Source organism: Rhincodon typus, chromosome 3, assembly GCF_021869965.1.
Source record: "Rhincodon typus isolate 14 chromosome 3, sRhiTyp1.1, whole genome shotgun sequence".
Lineage (NCBI taxonomy): Eukaryota > Metazoa > Chordata > Chondrichthyes > Orectolobiformes > Rhincodontidae > Rhincodon > Rhincodon typus.
Genome location: NC_063334.1, coordinates 97,477,256 through 97,501,134, shown reverse-complemented (window position 1 = coordinate 97,501,134; position 23,879 = coordinate 97,477,256). Strand labels below are relative to the sequence as shown.

At 39.2% G+C, this 23,879-nt stretch overlaps 1 protein-coding gene across 6 annotated transcripts in view; it reads right to left on the bottom strand.

The window, feature by feature from the left end:
- Nucleotides 1-23,879, bottom strand: part of cert1 (ceramide transporter 1) — a 109,073-nt gene that overhangs the window by 42,369 nt on the left and 42,825 nt on the right. For 3 of the 6 annotated variants that reach the window (XM_048619421.1, XM_048619427.1, XM_048619443.1), the window contains exons 4-5: nucleotides 7,157-7,264; nucleotides 5,001-5,036 (exon numbers count right to left, since the gene is read on the bottom strand). In XM_048619421.1, the coding sequence (XP_048475378.1) occupies nucleotides 5,001-5,036; nucleotides 7,157-7,264 (144 nt within the window). The remainder of the gene's footprint in view (nucleotides 1-5,000; nucleotides 5,037-7,156; nucleotides 7,265-23,879) is intronic. The other 3 variants (XM_020534879.2, XM_048619455.1, XM_048619450.1) reach the window with 1 other exon arrangement.

Below are 23,879 nucleotides of genomic sequence, written 5' to 3'. Positions count from 1 at the left end.
TATGTGGTTTTAGACCCCACCATGGCAGTTGGTGAAATCTGAATTCAGTTAAATCTGGAATTGAGAACTAGTAATGGTCAGGGCAATATTTAATGCCAGGTACACGTGATTGACTCTTAACAGTCCTCAGAAGTGGCCGAGCAAGCCACTTAATTCAATGGTAATTAGGGATGAGCAAGAGAGGCTGGACTTGCCAGTAATGCCTGCATCCCATGAGAACAAATAATAAAAGATGTTGGTTTGCTGGAAATGCATACAACACTTGTTAACCATAGCTTAAGAACTGTGCGCAGTGCTGGTTGCCATTGTTGTAAAATCCATAAAGGCAAATAATTTTGCAAAGTAATTTCAAACTTCCAGTTAGCTAGAAGTATGACAGGGTTTGATTTCATGTTTTGATACTTTTATGCAATAAAAGACACGATCTTTGCAGACAGACAATTAATATTTTATTTAAAATTTTTGAAATGCACAAGATTCTTGGAAGGCTTGGTGGGGTAGATGTAGAGAGATTGTTTCTCCTGTCGGAAAGTCTAGGACCACAGAACAAAATTTCAGATAAAGAGGGTTGCCTATTTTAAGACAGATGAGAAGGAAATCTTTTGGTGAGTAGTGATTCTTTGGAATGATTTTACGCGGAGGGCTATCGAGGCTGAGCCACGAAGTACATTCACAGCTACGAGACACAGATTTTACATCAGTAAGGGAATCAATCATTACAGGGATAAGGCAGAAAAGCAGGGTTGAGGATTATCAGATCAAATGGCAGAGGAGAATCATGGGCTGAATGGTCTACTTCTATTCCCATGTTTTATAGTCTTAAGAGAACCCTTCTCGTATAACAAAAAATACACGAGGGATATACTTTACACTATCCATTAAGTGGATATTCAATTTTCCTGTAATGAATCCAAAGTGATTCTTCACTCCTCAGGGATCACAGTTCTGACAAAGCAAAATCAGTAATGCGTCCAAGTCTACTTGCATGAGGGAACAATGACAGCACTTGGTACTTTGCAGACAAACAACGTCCTTTTAAATAGTCACCATTTGATTAACTAACTGTACACACAACAATTTTCAAGGAATATACAGAAGCAGAGTTGAAAATATTCTGGATAGAGAAACATTGTTCCCAGTGGCAGAAGGATAGAGAACCAGACACATTCACTTAAGGTGATTAGCAGAGCAAATAATTATGGTGGGAGAATGAATTTTTTAAATTTAAAACGCAGTGAGGAATTAGGATTTGCAGTTCACTACCTGGAAGGGCAGTGGTTACCAAAAGTCAACTAGAGTTAGCGAAAAGGAAAAGTTTGCAGAGCTACAGGAAACTGCAGGCGAGTGGCATGAGGTGAATTGCTTTTGTAGAGAAGACAATTAAAAAGCACTCGCACTTCTCATACGCCAAAATCACACAAAGATCCACAGGCAGGTTTAGGCTGGGCAGCTCTTCAAATGACAATGACATAATGGGTCAAATGGTTTGATACCATATCTATGGTTTCTATGATTTGCACCATCCAGTCAGAATTAAAAGTTAGCCTGGGGTGGAAGTTTTGTATTGGGATACAGAACTTCAAATCAAAAATATTGACTGTTACTTCTAATCCTGTTTAAAAAGCAACTCACTTTGTCCAAGACCAATTAAGACCATCTACGTTCACCACAGGACATGCAAGCTGCCCCATGCAGCTGTTACTGTAACAACGCTTTGTTGGCCCTAGAGACTGTTACACCATAAGATAGCAGTCTTAAACGAGTTCAGAAATTGCAATGGGTATTTCTTGTACACTTTTGTTCACGTTAGTAAACTTCCCTTTAAACACAAGGACCACACATTTATCTTTGAATGGAGCGTACATGCTTTTTGCTGATGAAATTAGGAAAATCATGTTAAAAAGGAAAGGGATGCAGATTTAGAAATGTATTCTATGTTTCTATGATTATGAAAAACTTCAGCAATAATTGTTTGGAATGATCTGTCAAGCAGAAATTTCAAAATGCTATAAGAGTGTTAAGGTACTCAAGATTCGAGAGACCAGATGGCCCTTTCCCATATCTGTAGCATTAGTCTTTTTGTGAGTAACAACTCTAATTATTGAACTGTGGGAAAGTCCAGTTCTGGTTCTTCCTGCTTCAGACAAAGGCAGGGAAAAATTAGGATCACAAGGCAAAGCCAAAAGCACATGTGGGGAGAAAACTTGTCAACCCATTAAATAAGATTTTCTTTAGTAGTAAATGTAAGTAATTAATGTAATTTCTGAGAGAGATGCTCCAAGATTGGCCTTCACAGATCATCAGCCAACTCACCTCATCTTCCTCATCAAGAGCAATAGTTATCGAAAATTCAATTTCGTAATCTGAACTGTCAACCAGTTAAGTCTACTGCACACATCTAGAGTTTTTTTTTAGAAAAGTGACTTACCAACTGGAGATACCAGCAAGTCACATTTTATTGTTTATCATTGGGTTGCCCGAGAAGGTTGTGATGTGGACAGCACTGCTTTGACTGCTTCTGCTGGAGTCAGACATTTATTCTACAGCAACTGGTGCACACTATCCCTTGATACTGGTTGATCAATTTGATCTTTCCCTTAGATTTGATGCCAAGGTTCAGAGAAATACCCTTAATTCCCCCAGGACAAAGATTATATGCTGGAATTTTATTGGATATTTGGGTCAACTGCTCATAGAGGGTCATAAGAAACCACTTTACATTTACATCCAAGTCACAGCTTGGTCATACTAGATTCTACAGTGATACTTGTGAACAGACATACCCCAAACAGCTGTGTGCTGGTGACATTTTCCTTCCAATAGATGTACAATCCCTCTTTATTAAGCTGCAACAAATATTTTTATACTTGTGAGGCTGCCTGATCCAAGTCTTAAATCTGGTGGCTTCTACTAAGCTTGTTCTTCCAACTTTCTCCCACTATTTAGAGCTTCTCCACCAGTCCAATTTAATGATCTAGATTGAACAAGTGATCCTGGAGAGAAGAGCACTTGAAGTAACCAAAACCAGGAACATATCAGACAGTAGTTAAGTGGGGTGAACTTGGACAGGAACATTTGGTGCGCAGATATTCTGGCACTATATCTGATATGTCAGCAAAGCCATAGAACGAGTGGCTCTGACTCAGTAGGTACAAATGAGAAGGAAGCAGCACAGAAAGTGATCCGGCTAATCTCATCCAAATTAGATGGAGCTCTGATAAGTTCCACAGCATCATTTGAACCTTCTTCTAAAATTCTCTCCATGCCATATTTATTGAAGGGTTTTTTTCTGTAGGGGATGCTGATTGCAGTATCCATTCTGTACAGGATGTTTATTTGCATTATCCACTTATTTGCCCAGGTCTTCTGTCTAGATATACGCTGGTACAAGATCGTGACTTTAAACAGACATACTCAAGCCAAGCAGCATTGGTGGAATGAGAAACTAAGTTAATGTTTCAAATCTCTGACAGAGTCATACAGCATAGAAACAGTCACTTTGGTCCAACCAGCCCACGCTGAACATAATCTCAAGCAACTAGTCACACATGCCTGCTCCTGGCCCATATCCCTCCAAACCTTTCCTATTCACGTACCTATCCAAATTTCTTTTGAAAACATTGTAATTGTACCCACATTCACCACTTCCTCACCAAGTTCATTCCACATGAACCACCCTCTGCGTAAAACATCTGCCCTTTCATGTCTTTTTTAAAATCTCTCTCCTCTCACCTTAAAAATGTGCCCCCTAGTCTTGAAATCTCCCATCCTAGGTAAAAGACAACTAACATTAACTATCTATACCCTCATTATTTTATAAACTTCTCTAAGGTCACCCCTCAACCTCCTACGCTCCACTGAACAAAGTCCCATCCTATCCAGCCTAATCTTTATAACTCAAACCTTCCATACCCAGCAACATCCTATTAAATCTCTTCTGAACCCTCTCCAGCTTGATAATATCCTTCTTATAACTGGGTGACCAGAACTGAACACAGTATTCCAGAACAGGTCTCACCAATGTCCTGTACAACCTCAAGCATGAGGAAATAAATCATGATCTAAAACTTTAACAGTTTCTCACTCCACAGATATTGCCTCAGCCTGTTGAGTATTTCCAGTGATTTGTTTTTATTTCAAATTCCACGATCTAGAGCATTGTGGCTTTATAGAATCTTGACCAGTGGCATAGATAAGCATCCCCAATGAAAAGTTACCATCCTTTCATTTCACCTTAATGTTTTAAGAAACCACCCAATTTTCTCCTTTGCATTAATTCGTTCCAATAAAATTCTTCTGTTACTAGTAAAGTCCTTACTCTGAATACAGCATTCATTTCTGAGTTGTCAAGTTGCCTCAAGTGTGCTACTTACCAGAATCTACCATCCCTCACTAAACTGCAGATTCTAAACATCCTGCATCATTGAAGACTTTTTTCTACTTTGTTGCTTCACGCCATGCAGTCTAGTTAAAAAGAAAAGTCACTTTCTATACATGGCAGTACAGTTCTCAGGAGCTGGGTGTGCACCAATCAAAACTGCCAGCACTGCTTGGCAAAAAGATAGGTTTCATTCAGATCAATTACATCCATGCTACAGTTGCTCCAACAGCTCAAACAGGTATATTTGGCAAGAATCACGTACAACAGATGGGATGACATCCTTCCAATACAAGATTTTTAGCTATGCACCCAAAATGATGTAACTGCATTGTCTCCTATCCTTACCTTTACAACTTGCAGAAGGTACTTTTTAAAACTGCCTATTTTGTTAATGGTCTTTGAACTTCAAAATTAAACATTGTTAACTTAATTGATAGATTAAGTAGCCCCAAATCATAAATGATTAAATTCCTTTATATTTCTGCAATTAATCATACAAATATATTACTTTGCATAAAGTTCAGCTTAGTTCAAACTTCCCTTTGCTGTAAGCATCAGGTATCGACTATAGTCACCCAATGGTGCATTTTGCTTATGTGCAAAACTTAAGCTTTCCTACCTGTTGGTTGAGATCTTGAACTGGCCCAACGGAAGTCTGTGGTAACAAATGAAGTTCTGTATAGTTTTTCATCTATAGCCAGCAGTTTACAAGTTTCTAGTTTCTACTACCTCTGGGAACTTTCAACAGAATATGATGCATTTTTATGCCGATAGCGGCTATGCAAAAGTACACAAAAAAAAGTGAGTGAATGGGTTCGCATTGAAGCCTAAGAGTATCTGAAAAATAGTTTAATTTCAAGAAGCCAATTTAGACCATGCTTTGATAAAACTTAAGGCCTCAGCCCAAAGCAAATCTCACTGAAAACTGTTTAATCTGTAGAAAGAATTTTCCATGGCAAGAGTGAGGGCCTTTGAGGATAAAATTACTAATTGAAACTTGTACCCATATTTAAAATGGTTCATCTATTTCAGATATTTGTAAGTAGATTTGAATTACAGTGTTTGACTTTTGTTTCAATCTGAAGCCTTTAAAATGTATAAGCCCTCCCCCAACCCTGCTTGGATATATTATTCAGTAACTGAAGTTAGGGCAGTTCCATAAAACAGAAGATAGTGCATCAGTAGCCTGCTTTATACAATTTTCTCTCTCTGCAAACTTCACATACACTCTCCCCATTTATAATGCAATGTCACACATCCCACAGATTATACCAGGGTCATCAAAACTAGATACCACTGTGATGAATGTGTACGATCTGGAACATTAATTGAGAATATCATTAACTGGATGTATATTTACAGCTTGGCCTTTTTGGAAAGGCTTTGCAAAGTGAAAAAAACACAGGCTAAAGGAAAGATGTGTTCTTTGCAGGCGCAACAAACTGCTCACCTGGAATCACAGTTTATGGTTACAGACAACGGTCACATAACCAAGTTTGGGCAACAAATAAAGCTGTTGGATTTGAACACAGTAACAGAGATAACTTGTCCAGAGCAATAACATTTTCCTCTCTCTTTTCTCAGAAATCTCTAAGTGTGAGGGATGAAAACCTACTGGAAGGTCTCGTCATCCCAGATGGAGAGATCCTAAAGGGGAAGTCAAAATCCTATACTGCCACGTCTATGAAAATAAAGTCAGCCAGCAACAATTGATCCAAAAGACACCCCAATGCCAACAGCTCCTATGAAAAGCGATTTTTGTTATAGATGAACATTTGGATAGTTTGCGAATAATTATTTTCCTGAATTTAGCTATTATTTTGTCAATGTAGTTTTAAAATAATAAATATTGTGCAGAGCTGCATGTGCACATGTGAGCATTTACATGTGCATGGGGGTGTGCACACAGTTTCTCAAGGGTAGTTGTACAGAAGTTTTGTTTACAGTAAACTTGTTTTTATTTGTTAAAAGGTGAACCTGACTGACTTGTTTCTGATCACAGATTTTATACAGTCTGATATACAAATTTGCAAATATCTTTTTAAATTCAAACCTTTTCCTGACCAGTGAGGAGTCAGAGGAGTCGTGTTCACCGTCCCTAACAGTTGATACGACAAATGAAGGCATTATGTGCTAAACTGCACTCCTGAGCACCATTGTGTCATGTACGGTACTCATGGATTATTGTTATCAGTGTCAAACAGCGATAAGGATCATTAAAAAGCCGGAGGAGAAATAATTTTGGTAGCAGTGCTGCCTAGATAGATAGATTTAATTCAGGTTATAGTCACGATGACTGAAGTACAATTTATTGCATCATAACTGGACTCTCAACTCGGCCTCACCCCAGAAATTGGTATATACCAACAAAACTACCATATTTTGCTAAACAGCAGATCAGAGATTTGAATATCCTATCCAAGTCTGATTGTACACTGAATAATTTGTATTTTCACTCTCTCACATCCCTTCCAAAAAAAGGAGTACATTTCATGGTCAGGCAACCCTACCACAGTCCAATGAAACCTTGTCACCTAGAATTTTAGGCTAACTGGAATTTCCCTTCAAGGAGTAACAACTTAATTCTGTTTTCAGCCAAGAACTGAATGCTCTACCATGTTAACAAATGCTATATTTGAAAGTAACTTCTCAAATTCAGAATACCTAATATCTATTTTTGTTTCACACAGCAATAGATTACAAACCAAAAAAAACATATCAATATTAGGTGGGGCAGGGAAATATTTAATGAATAAGGATGATAACGTTCTTTACCTTGAATGAGGAGGTGGATGTGGCAGAATAACCACTTGCTGCAGATGTGAGAGAAAGCATGGAGCCATGACGCCGTAGACTTGATTCTGACCCATAGCCAGATTCTGCCTATTAAAAAAATTTTAAAACAAACAATTAGACAAGGATGTATGAACGCTACAGTACATACTTCACATTTCTCGTTAAATACATGCATTACCTAGTCAATATTTTATTGAAGATATACATGGTTTGATTAACATGTTTCAATTCTTTACTCATATCATGGTTCACCTCTTTCCTAAATCCCCTGTTTTAGTTTCAATTCTACTCTAAACTCAACTTGGGGGATGGGGAGGGAATATATGGATACAGTGGGGGTGGGGGTGGGGCTGGGGATGGGGAATGTTCTCACTCAAAGGCACACATCGCCACACTAAAGAATGAAAATCCTAGCCAAACTTTCCAGAAGTGATTCGGACCAGGAACCAAGTGATTTTCTCTCTCCCAGCCACAGGCAGGAGGAAGCCAAAGATGACCTAAATGAGGTCAGCTGGCTCAGCATAGACCTATCAGTAATATGATACAATACCATGCAAGGTAACAATATATCAATAATTGCTCAGGGAAGTTTTTGGTGATGTTTTAAGTTTCGGGGTTACTTTGACCTGGTTCCAAGAACAAGCAATTCCCTGAAAAAGATAGTTCCAGCTTTCCATATAATCATAACATGTACAACTGTTATTCCTATTTTCCAAACCATCACTGAGAAAGACAAGGCATCGCACAACTCCTATATCTTCATATTTCCAAATGACTGTTATACAATGTCACTTATCGTACTAATTCCCACAACAGCTCATAGTCAATTCCTTATGCAGTTAGAGATCAAGTCAATACATTTACTAAAGCAAACACTGTCTAAAATTCACACAGAGCCTAATAAAAGGACAAATGACCATATGATTCATTTCAAATACAATTTACATTCTTAAAGTGTCTTTAATGTATTAAGATATCCCAAGCTGGTTCTGATCACTGTCCCAAGCCATGCAGAGTTACAGTGAACAAACTATTTTTCCTTCATTTCTGGTATAATGTACCAATCTATAGTTAAATAGTACACATTTTTTTTTGGAAAAGTTGCAAATCCAGAAAGCGCCATATTTCCAGGAAGAAAAAGTGAAGATCACGTTTAGGAAAAGTAAGGCAGTTATAGCAAAGTTATCTGTTTCAAAAATGCCTCTGTTTTAGAACACAACAAATAAAACAGAAATAAATACACATACATTGAAGATTGTACAAAAATATCCATGTTGATAATGGCAGTTAATCATGGAAATGAAAAGCATTTTCATAAGGTTACCAGCTCAAAAACTCAAGACTGCTGCAACTTCAATTGCTGCATTGTTTGGAAAACAGCCATGATTCTGATTATATTCAAGCCAAGCAGCAGTCAGCTATGTTCAACAAGCTGTACAAGATACTGGTTATTCCCTGTATTAAGAAATGCATTTCTAAAATACAGATCAAAAATCACTGAATTTCTCTACTTGTGCTTTACATCCTGCTTTTGAGCAAAAATAGCACATTATACACCATCCACAAAAAGGGTGCTTGAATTTGGAAAAAAAGTTTTATTTCTCATATATAACAGCTTATAGAAATCAGAGTTAGGCAACAAACATATTGGCATACTCAAATAACTCCGCAGACAAGACTTAAAAAAGAGACCTGATCAATACAAACTATTATCAGAAAAATGCACAGGGAAAAAATGCAACATGCAAAGCCCGCCCTTTGACTGCAAGATATGCGACTAAAGCAGAGCTGGTCCATGCCACAATCACGACGGGTCATTAGAAGTTCACTGCAAAGCAAGCACAAATGGTAGTAACAATGGATAGAAGGCTCCTTTCCTCAGTCACACAAGTAATCCCAGTGCTTCAGAATATATATTGTGAAATATCAAGGGAGGGAAGTGGTTAACAGCAGATCTTTGGCCTTATCAGGAGTAAAGCAGATATTAGATGCAATGCTGACATCGCTATAAAAATAGCAACTTAATGATTCTGGTTACCATGCCAAGAGTCTGGATGCATTTTCAAGAGCTGGAGATGCATGCAGAAACTATACAAGATGATTCTCACGGACTACCATTGATGGTGCATTACAAGGATGGCTGCTGTTGCCTTCTGCATTCTACCATATGATGCATCACAGCTTCCTCAGTTTCATAGTAAAATACTGCAACATGCAGTTAAGCATTTTGTGAACTAAACTTAGTTCATCACCGTATGAAAATGCTGTTGGCAGCTAAGACAGAGCATCGGTTTTCAGCTTCTTCATTAAACATCTCCAACGTAGACAATAAAACCTCACCCCATACTTCTCATCTCATCATCCTCAAGTCGTTCAATACTCCAGCACAAAAGCAAAGTATCATGAGAAGTAATTTAAACTGACACTTAATATTTTCATTGCCCTCTCCAAAATAACTCAAAAATACAATTTACGATTTCCTTAATGACCCGAGTATTTGTGTTTTCAAAAGAACACACCAATGCATAAGATTTGCAGCATTCATTTTGAATATTCATGGCCTGACATTAGCAAAAAAAAGCAGCATGCAGCAAGATTGATTTCTCTGCAAACATCTAGAGCTTTCATGCAATGATAATGCTTGAATTCAATTTGTTACTCTTAGAAGCTAGGTAAGCTTTCTTAAAGTGAAATCCCAGCAGTTAACTTGAATTTTCACACCTTTAGTCAATTACATTGAATAGATACTATAATATATCTGTACTTCAGGTCATCGATAAATACAATGCCGTGAGGTACAATTTCTCCTGTTTTGACCGATGAAGTACTAGTATATAAAAACATGCCACTCCACAAGTACAAATGCTCCTGACTGCTTATCAAAAGCCGTAATTGCAACTCACGAATGGCAGATGATGTATAGATCTCTTCACGTGTCCCTTCATTCAAGAATAAAGACGGCATGCTTTGTTCGCATGCGGTACAGTTTACTAATGTGGCTTGAAATAAAATGAGCGTATTGTAAGTGGATATTTTCATAGTTTTTCAGCCTTTAGATAGATATACAGCACTATTTTCACTGGGTGGTTAAGTGGTTTCATTTACATGAGTTAACTGTTAATGCACCTTAATAGCAGATACAACTAAAACCACTTTGCCCCACTAGATTCTGCTCGGGCAATTTTGGGTCTGTTGCTAGAGGGTAATCAGCTTTCTGAGGGTAGCCAGTGAAACACCCGGCACCTACTGGACCATTAAGCTCCAGTAGGTGGGGTTCTGTAACTTCACTGTCAGAAACAAGCAACATCCTGGTCTGGGTAAGGGGTGCAGGACAGCAAAACACATGGGAAGTCAGTGGTCCTGTGACCCATGCTACAGCACAAAAAGTGAATCAGAGATAGTAGGAACTGCAGATGCTGGAGAATCCGAGACAACAAGGTGCAGAGCTGGATGAACACAGCAGGACAAACCTCAAGGGATCTCTCTCCCACTGCAACTCTCTCGTCCTCTCCACCTATCCTCTCCTCTATCCATCTTCTATCCGCCTCCCACTCTCTCCCTATTTATTTCAGAACCCCCTTCCCCTCCCCCTTTTCTGATGAAGGGTCTAGGCCCGAAACGTAGCCTCTCTGCTCCTATGATGCTGCTTGGCCTGCTGTGTTCATCCAGCCCTGCACCTTGTTAGCACAAAAAGTGGGCTTGTTCAGGAATAAGAGATGCAATGCCATCAACGAAGGAGGACAAAGGCTAGTTCTCTAGGTAAAAGGCAGAAGATAAGACATTGGGTGTGGCATCAAATACTTTAAAGCAATTCACATAATTAGTTGACAAGGTACAGGGCATATAGGGCAAATGGTCACAACCGAAGCTTTGAATAAAGTAAAGTATTCTCATAGATCCACGTAATCAAGACCAAAAGGGAGCAGAGCAGAGGTTGCTCTAAAGAAGCACAGCATGTTACTGAAAGCTATTTCACGTGGAACTCGAGTTGAGTGGGATTTGCTGACAGTTGAGATTGCTGGCTAAACCCTTGAAAGAAAGGAGCTGGCATGTTTACACAGGACGCTCAATCTTGAAGGACTTTGTGGCTGAATTCGACTCATATGTGCTGTGTTTGATGTCTGATAAATCTGACAGGTCCATCCTTGTTGTCTGTGATTAATGTGCAATTGATAGTGATCATGATTTGCCTGTTAACTCATGTTTGAGTTATGTTCACTCTGGTTTGCTTTTCAAAGTAGAGATGAAATCGTGTCCACTAGTTTTATATTGAGGTCATTCAACAAATTCAATTCTTTACGCATGTATAACCCAAGAAGCATAAACAGTCATTACCATTTCTCCCCACTTGCCATGGGAAATCAAAGAGATTAACTGCTAATTACTTAGTTATTTTCCATTTATTTTTACTCTCCATTATTCCCTTTAGCCTCTCCATGCCTGAGGACTCAAGGAAATGTATGCTCCCATGGCTCCTTTAAATAATGGCGTGAATCTTCTACTCTAGGCTGAAATCCCTACTTGGTCAAGTTTGAGTCTCAAGTTGGGAGTGTTGGCTTGTCAGATATAAAGGATTCATGTGGAGTCGAGTCCACTGGGGACTGGGAGCATGATGTCTGATGGCATCAGGTCAAATATGGGCAAGGAAATTTCCTTTTGGGAGTATTGTCCATATTGAACACCACTTGGAGGGGGGTGCTAAGGATACAGAATGTACTCCATCTGTCTTCCCTATTACCTGAACTTCTTTTCTGGTTTTTTGCACAAGGATGCCCAGGTTGGTCTGTTCTACTGTTTACTGCAGTCTTTCTCCATTTAAAAAGTATTCAGCTCTTCTATTTTTCCTGCCAAAGGGCATAACCTCACATTTCCCCACATTATATTCCATTTGTCATGCGTTTGCCAACTTTCTTAACCTTTTAATTGTTCCTCTGTAGATGTTGCCACCCTCAGCATTGTCTTCCCATCTATTTTTGTCATCTACAAGCTTGGCTGTAGCATATTCACTTCCTTCAAAACTATTAATATATATTGATGCCCAGCACTGATTCTTGTGGCACTCCACTACTTACAGATTGCCAAACTGAAAACACCCCCCTTATCCCAACTCTGTCTTCCATTCAAACAAAAAACTGAAGAACTATGGATGCTGGAAGTCAAACAAAAGCAGAAATTGCTGGAAAAAACAAACTCAAGTTAGGCAGCATCTGTGAAGAGAAAACAATGTTAATATTTCGCGTCCAGTGACCCTTCCTTAGAACTGAATCACAAAAAACGAGCATACAAGTTCAGCAGGTAATAGGGACGGCAAATGGAATGTTATTTGAAAGAGATTGCCGTATAAAAACAGGAAAGCATACAAGGCATGAATTAGACCAGACAGCTTTGAATGGTTTTGATACCCTTATCTAAAGGAAAGGTATATTATCATTGGAGGTAGTCCAGTGAAGGCTGACTAGGTTGATTGTGGATATGGAAGGATTTTCTTAGACGAGGAGTAGACTGGGCCTATACTCACTGCAGTTTAAAAGAATGAAACACTCATTGAAACTAGAATCCTAACGGGCTTGACAGCATAGGTGCAGAGATGTTGCTCTTCCTTGTGGGAGAATTTAGGATCAGAGGGTATAATCTTGGAGTATGGTTTCATCCAGTTAAGGCAGAGGAGGCGAATTTCCTCTTACAGCGTAGTGAATTAATGGAATGCTTTACCATAGAAGGTTGTTGAGACTTGATCATCAAGTACATTCAAGGCAGACAGGTTTTAAAAATCAGCAAGGGAATCAAGGATTATAGGTTATGGCAGTAAATTGGAGTTGAGGATTGTCAGTTCGGTCATAGTCACATTGAGTGGCCAAGTGGACATGATCGGCCAAGAGATCTGCTTTTGCTCCTAGGTCTTATGGTCCAATAATCTGCTCACTGACACTTTAGTCCTGGTGGAATATAAACATTCAGCTCCTGACCTCATTCAAGTTTTAATTCAAAAAGAGTTGAACTCCAGAGATGAAGCAAGAATGAAGGCCCAGGACATCACAGCTAAATCTAACAGTGTGTGGCAACAATAAGTGCCAGCAAAACTTAGGTCAATAGGAATCAGGTGAAAAGCCTCTGCTAATTGGAGTCATACCAAACACAAAGGGAGATGATTATGGTCAGTCATATCAGCTCCAGAATAGCTCTGCACAAGTGCCTCAGGGAAGTGACCTAAGCCCAGTCATCTTCAGCCACTTAATCAATGGCCTTGCTTCCATCATAAAAATCAGAAGTGTTCACCGATACTAAACCAAATCATTTAAATTAATTATTAATTTAATTTAATTATTTAAATGGAGAAAGGCCACAGTCAATGCAAAACAGAGGGACCTGGGAGTCCTCGGGCATAAAACTCAAAGCCAGAATACAATTTCGGGTAATAAGGAAAACAAATGGAATACTGGCCTTTATTTCAAAAGGGAATAAGGAATCTCTGAAGGGATATGGGCCAAGCACAGGCAGGTAGGACTAGTTTAGTTTGCAATTATGCTCAGCATGGACTAGTTGGCCTAAAGGGTCTGTTTCTGTGCTGTATGGCTCTGTGAATGTAATGTAAAAACAATGAAATCTTGCTAACGGTACAAAAGCACCATTCTGTGAACACTTTTGAGTCCCTTATCCATGGAAGGGGATACTGGCATGGGAGGCTATCCAGAGGTTAAAATGCAGCAAGAACCGGGCAATATCCAGGTTTGGGATGACAAGTGGCACACAACATTCATACCACACATGGCAGTCAATGCCAACAAAAGAATCTAATCAATACCCCTTGATACTCCATGGCATTACCATCACTGAATCCTCCACTCTTAACATCTTGGGGTTAGCACTGAACAGAACCTGAACTGGACCTACCATAACTCACCACTTCAACTCTTGGATCGCAAAAGCCTGCTGACCATCTACAAGGCACCAGTTGGGAATGTGATAGAATATGCCACACCTGCCTGGATGAGTGCTGCTCCAACAATACTCAAGACGACTTACACCATCCAAGACAATATCATACTGCTTGATTGTTTGTGAATGTGGTGCCATTCATTCCCTCTACCGCCAGCACTCCTTAGCAGCAGGGATGTGTGCTATACACAAGATGTTAAGCAGAAATTTTCAAAGACTCCTTACACAGCACCTTTTGAACCAACTACTGCCATCTCAAAGGGAAAGTGCAATTGGTATGTGAGAATAACACCATTTGCAAGTTCACCTCCATGCCACTCACCATTCTCACTTGAAAATGCACTGCCATTCCTTCAATGTCACTGGGTCAAAATCCTGGAACTCCAAATCTTACAGTAACGTGGGTGTACCTACACCAAATGGACTGCAGCAGTTCAAGAAAGCAGTTCACCATCACCTTTCACCAGTGACCCACATCCCACAAATGATGGAGTTGAGGGTAATGACAGGCCTGAGAGCAAAGCAGGTTTGGATGTTCACAGGGTGCCAGTTGGACTTGGAAAGGGATAGAGCATCAAGTCTACAGTTAGCTACAAGTTAAAAGGAGATTTTGATTCCTGTTCGTTTTCCTGGCTAAATATTCAACTCAATGTGCTGGAACCATCTGAATTCTGGGACTCAGACTTTGGGATTTATCTTGAGTTCTAGATGTTAATGTAGATGTAATTGTCCATCTGAAATTCAAACTTTGCAGGCAATTGCTGCCAAGTCAGCTCCATCAGATATTCTGCATGATCCTGATATGCAACTTGTTTCTATACTGGTGTAACAACCATCTTGCTGTTGAAAGATCTGTGCCAATACTTCTGGCACATATATGTAGCTGAAGTTTAGCCAAACAACTTTCCAGCCCTGAAGTAAAATGCCTAGAAATGTGCTGCAGTTCTGACTGCACAACACCAAGAATTTGTGCAATACAAATTGTGCCTAAAGCTCATTTATTGTGGGGTATTAAAATCGCAAAATGTAACAAGTTCAAAAACAAAAAAAGTTATTCTAAGAGCGAAAGCAAAGTTACCCATTCCATTGCTCTTCCAGGCCAAGTATCTGAAATTATTACAGCACAAACGTTCGACAGATAAAGATTTCAAGTAGCTTTAAAAAAAAACAGGCAAACTGACTGTATTTTCCAACTTAAATCCTAGCCAGTGAGTTTTAAATTTGGGATGCAATATTTTCAGAAGAGAAAGACACTGCATGTTAAAACATGGAAATTCCACTTTCCAGGTTCTGAAAAAAAGTCATTGGATCCTAAACATTAACTCGGCTTTTTTTCCCCCTACAGATACTGCCAGATCTGCTAGGTTTCGTCAGCAATTTGTTTTTGTCCCACTTTTCAGCAATGTGGCATACACTCCTAGTCAAGAAGTGGTAACGTTACATGAGAATTGGCATGCTTCACCGCTGCAGAAAATGTTTTTGCTGTGCAACCACTTCCTAGCAGTAAATTCAACTGTTTCATAAATTTAAATACCAGAACCAGCAAACATTGCAAGTCTACGCTACTTTAGTGAAGACGTGGAGGTGGTATTGGACTGGGATGGACAAGAAATCACACAACACCAGATTACAGTCCAACAAGTTTATTTGAAAACACAAGCTTTCAGAGTGTAGCCCCTTTGCCATCTGAAGTGAGAAATAAATTCTGTGCTCTGTGCGCTTCTAAGTAAAAGAAGAAAAAGAGTCACAAAACTGATGAGGATGTATTCAACAAACCTAAGATGCTGTAAAATCTTTAACCAGTTTGTAGATTTTAATTGATTAATAATGTATATGTAAATCCCCAAACTTCTTTCATGTCACTGCCCTGAGAGAACTAAAGGTTTTAACAGTGTACAGAAGTAGTGACATTTTAGGTCAGACAATATATGTCAGGTTTGAGGCCTTGTTTAGAATCTGTTTGCATTCTGGTTTGGAGTCAGACTGTTTATTTCTGAAGTAGGAATTTATAAAACACCACATTGACTGTCTATAAGTTGCATGCTTTTTGAACAAAAGAGAATTGTATCTCCAAATACAAATTCATTATTGGGTGTGTCTCTGCATCAGTCTGAGAGAGGGGTTTCGGGGTCACACGTTTGTGTGTGCTTGAGAGACTGTGTGTATGAGAGAGGACCTGTGCGAGAGTGTGCATAGTGTGGTGGGGTCACCCGTAGTGTGACATGAACCTAAGTTCCCAGGTAAGGCTGTCCTCATGGGTACAAAGCTATCAGCCTCTGCTCAGCAATTCTGCGTTGTTGTGTATCCTGAAGTCTGCCTTGGAGGACTTTTACATGAAGATCCGATGCCAAACGTCCTTCACCGCTGAAGTTCTCCCCCACTGGGAGGGAGCATCCCTGATTGGCTATTGTTGCATGGTGTCCATTCATCCGTTGTCCTAGCATTTGCATAGTTTCACCAATATACCATGCCTCAGAGCATCCTTGCCTGCAGCTTATGAGATAGACCACATTGGCCGAGTCACATGAGTATCTGCCATGCCCATGGTGGGTAGTATTTCCACATGTGATGGTAATGTCCAAGTCGAAGATCTGACATGTCTTACAGAGGTTACCATGACAGGGTTGTGTAGTGTTGATGTTGTCCCAAAGGCTGGGTAATTTGCTGCAAACATTAGTCTGTTTAAGGTTTGGTGCTTGTTTGAAAGCGAGAAGTGGAGGCATGGGCAAGATCTTCATCGTCATCTACAATGTGTTGAAGGCTGCGCAGAACATGGCTCCCAGGAAGTACTGGACGACGAAGGGTACTCTATTGGTTGTATCCCGTGTCTGTCTTCTGAGGAGATCATTACGGTTTTTTTGCTGTGGCACATTGGAACTTGCAATTGATGAGTTGAGTATCATATCCAGTTCTTATGAGGGCGTTCTTCAACACCTTCAGGTGTCAGCCGCATTCTTCCTCATCCAAACAGATCCTGTGTATGCATAGGGCTTGTCCATAGGGGATGGCTGAGTTAACTTGAAAGAAATTCAGAGATTTACATATTCATATTGATCAATTAAAACCTTCTAACTGGTTAGAAATTTAACAGCATCTTAGGTTTGTTTAATATATCCTCATTAATTGTGTGACCCTTTGATCTTTTACTTATAAATTTTGTGTTCTGCGTGCTTTTTTTCTCACTTAACCCGACCAAGGGGCTATGCTGAAAGCTTGTGCTTTCAAATAAACCTACTGGACTATAACCTGGTGTCATGTACTTTAGTGAACAATTAAAAGCATCTAGTTAGTAGCAAAAGGTGTTGAACACATTGCTATCAAATTTATATTGTTTTATTTTCCTCTTGTATGCAGGTGTTGCTACATAGGGGAACGTTTCTTTGCACTTGAGCACAAATTTGTACTAATCAAAAACCTCATGTCCCAAAGTACTTCATAGCCAAATTAAATACTTATATAATATAATACTTAAATAATATTCAGATATAGCAAAGTGGGTTAAGAGATAAAAATTCACCAGGAACAAAAATTCCCTGCTCTATTTCCTTCAAGCCAATGGATCCTTTGTCATTCAAAAGATGACATCCCCCTTTGCAGTACATTGAAGAATGTGCTTAGTTTGTGCTCTTCTGGAGTAGCATTCAGTTGACAGAGCTGCAACTGAGCTACAATTGATTTCTAAAGGCACAGACAAGTGCAAATGCAGCAATATGAGAAAAACATATGACTTTTATTTATATCACCTCCAACATAGCAAAACAGCTCAAGCACTTCACAGGAGTGCTTTCAAACAAAATCTAACACTGAAAGACCTCCGCCTGTTCCTGTTCGTGTTCCAAAACCAGTACTTTGAACAGAAGGGATGGATTAGAAACTGCTCCTTCAATCACAGGCTCGATCTCTCCTGTGCTTGCTGCTGATAGGCTCATTAAATCTGGAGAGGGAAGAAAACTGGAATCGAAGGAGCTCCAAGAACTAAGGAGATAAATGCCAGCAGTGAGTGAGTGAGTGCGTGAGTGCGTCAGACGGTTGAGGTGCAGGGCTGAGATCTAGGGAGACCTAGCTCTGGGATTAGGAGGCTGAGGTCCGACATTAACTGTCATTTTACAAGTTCGAATGGGGGAGCCATGCTGAGAGCAACCTTTGTGCGCTGGGGAATAGGGAATTACCTTTTTGCCTTCAACTACTGAATTCAAAAAGAAATGGGAGGCTGCAAGGAGAATAGGAGAGTTGCATAGAGACTGAGAACACCACAGGGAGGAATGACTATGATGATGGTTTTCTTGACCAATATGTGAAAGAACCAGCTAGAGAGCAGGCCATCTTAGGCTGGGTACTGTGTAATGAGAATCATCACCAATCCAGCTGTGAGAGTCCCCTTGGGGATGAGCAACCATAACATGATAGAATTTTTTTTTTTAAAATTGAGATGGATAGTGACGTTGTTGATTCAGAGACTAGGGTGTTGAATCTTAATAAAAGGAAACTACGAAGATATGAGGCCTGAGTTGGCCTTGAGAGATTGGGGAGAGTTACTTAAAGGGATAACAATGGATAGGCAATGGCAAACATTCAAGGAATACATGGGGGATCTGCAACAACTGTTTATTCCTGTCTGACAGTAAAGCAAAATGGGTAAGAGGGCCAATCCATGGCTTACAAAGGAAATTAGAGATAGTACCCAATCCAAGAAGCATGCAGACTGACCAAGAAAAATAATATATCTGAGGATTGGATTTTAGAATTTAAAGAAGGACCAAGGAACTGATTAAGAAGGGGAAAATAAAGTACGAAAGTAAGCTTACAGGGAACATAAAGACTGACACCAGGAGTTTCTATAGATATGTGAACAGAAAGAAACTGGTGAAGACAAATGTAGGTAACCTACAGACAGAAATGGGGGAATGTATAATAAAAGGACAAAGAAATGGCTGAGCAACTGAAGACATGCTTTGGTTCTGTCTTCACAAAAGAGGACACAAATCAGATACCAGAAATGGAGAATGCAAGATTTGGTGAGAGGGAAGAATTGAGGGAGATCAACATTAGTAGAGAAACGGTGCTGGGAAAATTGATGGGATTGAAGGCGGATTAATATCCAGGCCTAATAATCTACATCCCAGAGTACTTAAGGAATTGGGTCTAGAAATAGTGGATTCATTGGTGGTCATCTTCCAAGATTCCACAGACTCTGGAACAGTCCCTGCAGATTGGAGGGTAGCTAGTGTCACTCCAGAATCCAAAAAGGGAGATAGAGAGAAATAGGGAATTATAGACCAGTAAACCTAACATCGCTGGTGGGGAAAATTCTCGAATCCATTATCAAGGATTTTATAGCAGACCACTTAGAAAGCAGTGGCAGGATCAGAGAGAGTCACCACGGATTTATGAAGGGGAAATCATGCTTGACAAATCTGTTGGAATTCAATGAAGATGTGGTACATTTGGACTTTCAGAAAGCATTTGTCAAAGTTCCACACAAGAGATTACTGTGCAAAATTAAAGCACATGGGATTGGAGGAAGTATTGAGATGGATAGAAAACTGGCGCGCAGAAAGGAAACAAAGAGTAAGAGTTCATGGGTCCTTTTCAAATTGAAAGATAGTAACTAGTGGGACCCCAGCTATTCACAATATATATTAATGATTTGAATGAGGGAACAAAATGTAACATCTCAAAGTTTGCACATGATACTAAGTTGGGTGGGAGGTGAACTGTGATGAGGATGCACTGATCTTTCAGTATGGTCTGGCCAGGTTGGGCCAGTGGGCAAATCAATAGCAGATGCAGTATAATTTGGATAAATTCACTTTCGAAGCAAAAGCAAGGCAGCAGACAAATTAGGAGAGGGGAGTGTGCAGCGGGACTTAGGTGTCCTTGTGCGCCAGTCGCTGAAGGTAAGCATGCAGGTGCAGCAAGTGGTAAAGAAGGCAAATGGTATATTGGCCTTCATTGCAACAGGTTTTGAGTACAGGAGCAGGGATGTGTTGTTGCAATTATACAGGGCTTTGGTGAGGCCACATCTAGAACATGGTGTGCAGTCTCAGTCTCATTTTCTAAGGAAGGATGCTCTTGCTCATGTGAATGCAGCAAAAGTTTACCAGGCTGATTCCAGGGATGGCAGGACTGACGTATCAGGAGAGATTGACCAGGTTAGGATTGCTTTCGCTCAAGTTCAAATGAATTTGGGAGGGGTGAGAATCTCAGAGACTTGAAAATTCTAACAAGACGAGACAGGGTAGACGGAGGGAGGATGTTCCTGATAGTGAGTGTATCCAGAACCTGGGCGCTCAGTCTGAGGATTTGGGATAGATCATTTAGGATGGAGATGAGGAGACGTTTCTTCACCTAAAGAGTAGTGACCCTGTGGAACTCATTACCACAAGAAGTAGTTGATGCCAAAACACTGAATCAAGATGTGACGAGATATAGCACCTGGGGCAAATGGGATCAAAGGTTATGGGGAGAAAGCAGGATTAGGCTATTGAGCTGGACGATCAGCCATGATTGTGATGAATGGCGGAGCAGGCTCGAAGGGCCGAATGGCCTCATCCTGCTCCTATCTTCTATGTTTCTGTTTATGTTTCTATGATATAGGGACACAGGCTGAGAGCAGACACTGATAGGCCACAATGGTCTGACAGAAGACAGGCAAGGACAGGTGGATAACAAGGCTGAAAGGGAAGTGAGGACCAGTGTTTGTTCAGCTGAGATGGCTCCCTCAAATAAAAAGCCAGCTGACTGCAGTGACAATCTTAATGAGGTTGTAGAATACATCACTGCCCACAGAATCAGATCAGCATAATTCACTGCTTTCAGAGAAGGTACAAGAGGAAACATGATTTATTCCAAAAAATTACAGTGTAGAATAATATACATTAACAGATAGGCAATTGTATCCTACAGATTGCTTGACACTTTCATTTTGCCTAAACCATAGGCTACTTGTTTCTAGAAAAATGAAAGATATATGACTCATCCATATGTTGTGAACATGTGCCAAATTTTAATGCTCTTGCCTTCATTCATTTTTTCCTGCCTGGCAGTGAATCAAGTTTCTTACAATTCTACTAATGCTGCTTTTCAGTGTGAGGGATACATAGGAGTAACTACTTTGTTCTCCTTCTCTGCATTTAGGTCCCCACTTCTTAGTTTTCATTTAATTTGGTTTGAGTTGAGAAACTCCATGAGGTAAATTAGCAGATGCAAGTTCAATGAATAGTTTTAAATTTGAGATCAGGAAGATTTTGCTAGCCATGGAAATGGTTGCAGTTGTGATACTAATCAGCCCAGATCTCCAGGAATGACAGAACAAGCTTACAGGACTGAACAGCCTATCTCTCCTACAAAGAGCAAAACGAAATTATTCAGTTGTTTTGCTTATTGTTTTAGAAGGCCATTCATGTCATCAACAGACATTTTCTTTGCACATACAGAATGCCAGGCCTTAAACAGATGGTGTACCAATGGAAAGCAATATTATCTTCAGACTGCTGTCAACACAATCAAAAAGATATGTTAAAACTAAAGAATCAAATCTCTTGTGGGGCTGAAATCTGGAAGTTACATATCAAATTCCAGGAATTTTTGTTTCCATGTTACCACTCTACATTTATGCCTAGGGATGTAATAGAAGCACATAAGTAAAAATCAGTTTAAACAACTGAGGCCTAAGTATAAACTATTTTATACAATAATATCCATATTTAAAAGAAAAAAGAGAAATGTAAATTCAGCCATATGAATTCAAAAACATGCATTCAAAAGAAATGGACGATGAAGTATAGGTAATAACTAATTTTTCTACCCCCGAAATCCTAAGCATAGTTTTAGACTTTTTTTTGAACCAGTCTGATTGAAGAGGAATCCATGTCTTTAGCATCACCAGAAGCTGGGAGAGTCAAAATACTGGGATCGACTGATGGGCCTAAAAGATGGAGCAACACAAGGTCCAGGTTCAGGGCACACCTCAGAATATAATGGCCACATTATGTGGAAACCGAATAAAAATATTTCAGTTTTTTTTAAACTGAATATTTTCTGTCTATCCCAACTTTTCATATCGGAATGAAAATCCACTGAAAAATCCATACATGATATATTCAGCTACAAATGCAGAATTGATTTGTATAACTAATTTTTCACAATAATTTAAATAGATATTTTGCACTGAAAGTATGAATCACTCAATCTAAACTGAATGATAACACAGCAAAGTATGATTTAGTGAATTAAGCAACTTTGAATTCAGTGAACTGTTGTTACAATAAGCAGTTTGTACCACTCCATTCTATTCAAACAATAATTTTTAAAACAAATTATCATTTCTTGCCAAGATTACAGTCCATGTTGCATTACCAGCATACAATATGGTTTCTCTACCTCATGCAGCACACGCCACAGGCTGTTATGTGATGATGTTTAGGATAATAGACATTCATCTTCGATGAGACAGCTCTACAGCCAAACATTAGTTTTAATAATTTTGGGTTAAAAAATTGAATGCGCAGCATCGAAGCTACCAAACAAGATCTATGTTACTGTGGTCCGTGTTTATGTACTCTTCATTTACAACTGAAAGTTATTTGGAATATATTATTAAAGATTCTGTAGTTCACTATCGTATAATGCACCATACTCCAAGAGACTACTCAGGATGTCTCTATCTTATAGCAATACAATTCCTAAAGGATTTATCTTCTACCACATAACCAACAGAGGGCACTGTGTCAATCTTGCATACAAACACAAGCCAACACACTGAAGGTTACTCGTGGTCAGTGACTGGAAGTAAACCCTGGCGGTTCTATTAATCAGTTCACAAATTACCATCAGTCTTGGTGAATCTAACACAATGATAACAGTTTTGTGTGTGATAAGAACCAAGAAAATAAAATCCAAAAATTTGGTGAATTTAGTATGCAATGATCTTCAAATGCTAAATAAAGGCACAAGAGAAGTAAATATTATCTTAATGGAAGCTCCTCTGCTAGTTTTGACATTGCTATTTCAGCCATTTTGAATACAACTGATATTTTCAACCAATGCTACTCTTCTGCTCAATAGCCAATACATAAGACACCTTCACATTTTTTCACTGTCTCATGTTTATTGACAAGCATCTCAGAGGAAGTTGATAAAACATTAAATAATGTTTTGTTCCTGAAATAGTGTTTTTGGCCCTACTAAGTTTAACAAAGTTTAGCCTAAAAAATTTATGTTCATAAATTACATGCCTGTTAATATGAACTCAATTCAACCAGCTTCACTTCTTTTTTTTTCCTTCTCCCTCCCGAATAATAATATTTAATTAAGACAAAGCCAAACTCCTGCACCATTTGTTTCAGGTCCTGAGCACAAGGGAAACATCTGCCCCACTCCCCTTCTCCAAACATTCCACAATCATTCAAACAAGACAAAAACATCTACAAAAAAACACGACTTTGGAGTAAAGAAAACTAAAGAACTGTATTCTCAAGCAGGCGCTGATTCCGACATACTTTCACAATTTTTCTTTTCACAAAAAAAATTGTATAGTAAAATGTAAGGATATTGATCCGAATTGCTAATAATTTACGTTTCCATTAAATTCGAGCGACATGAGTAGAGGGAGAATATTTCATTTCAGTAATAAAAGCTGACTCGGAATAAAAGTTCCGACTCTGGAACACAACATAACTAAAGCTTTTTGTAGTCAAAATCAATGATATGCTGCAACTCAAATTATATCACATCGTTACAGCATTCCATATAAGCTGATATTAAT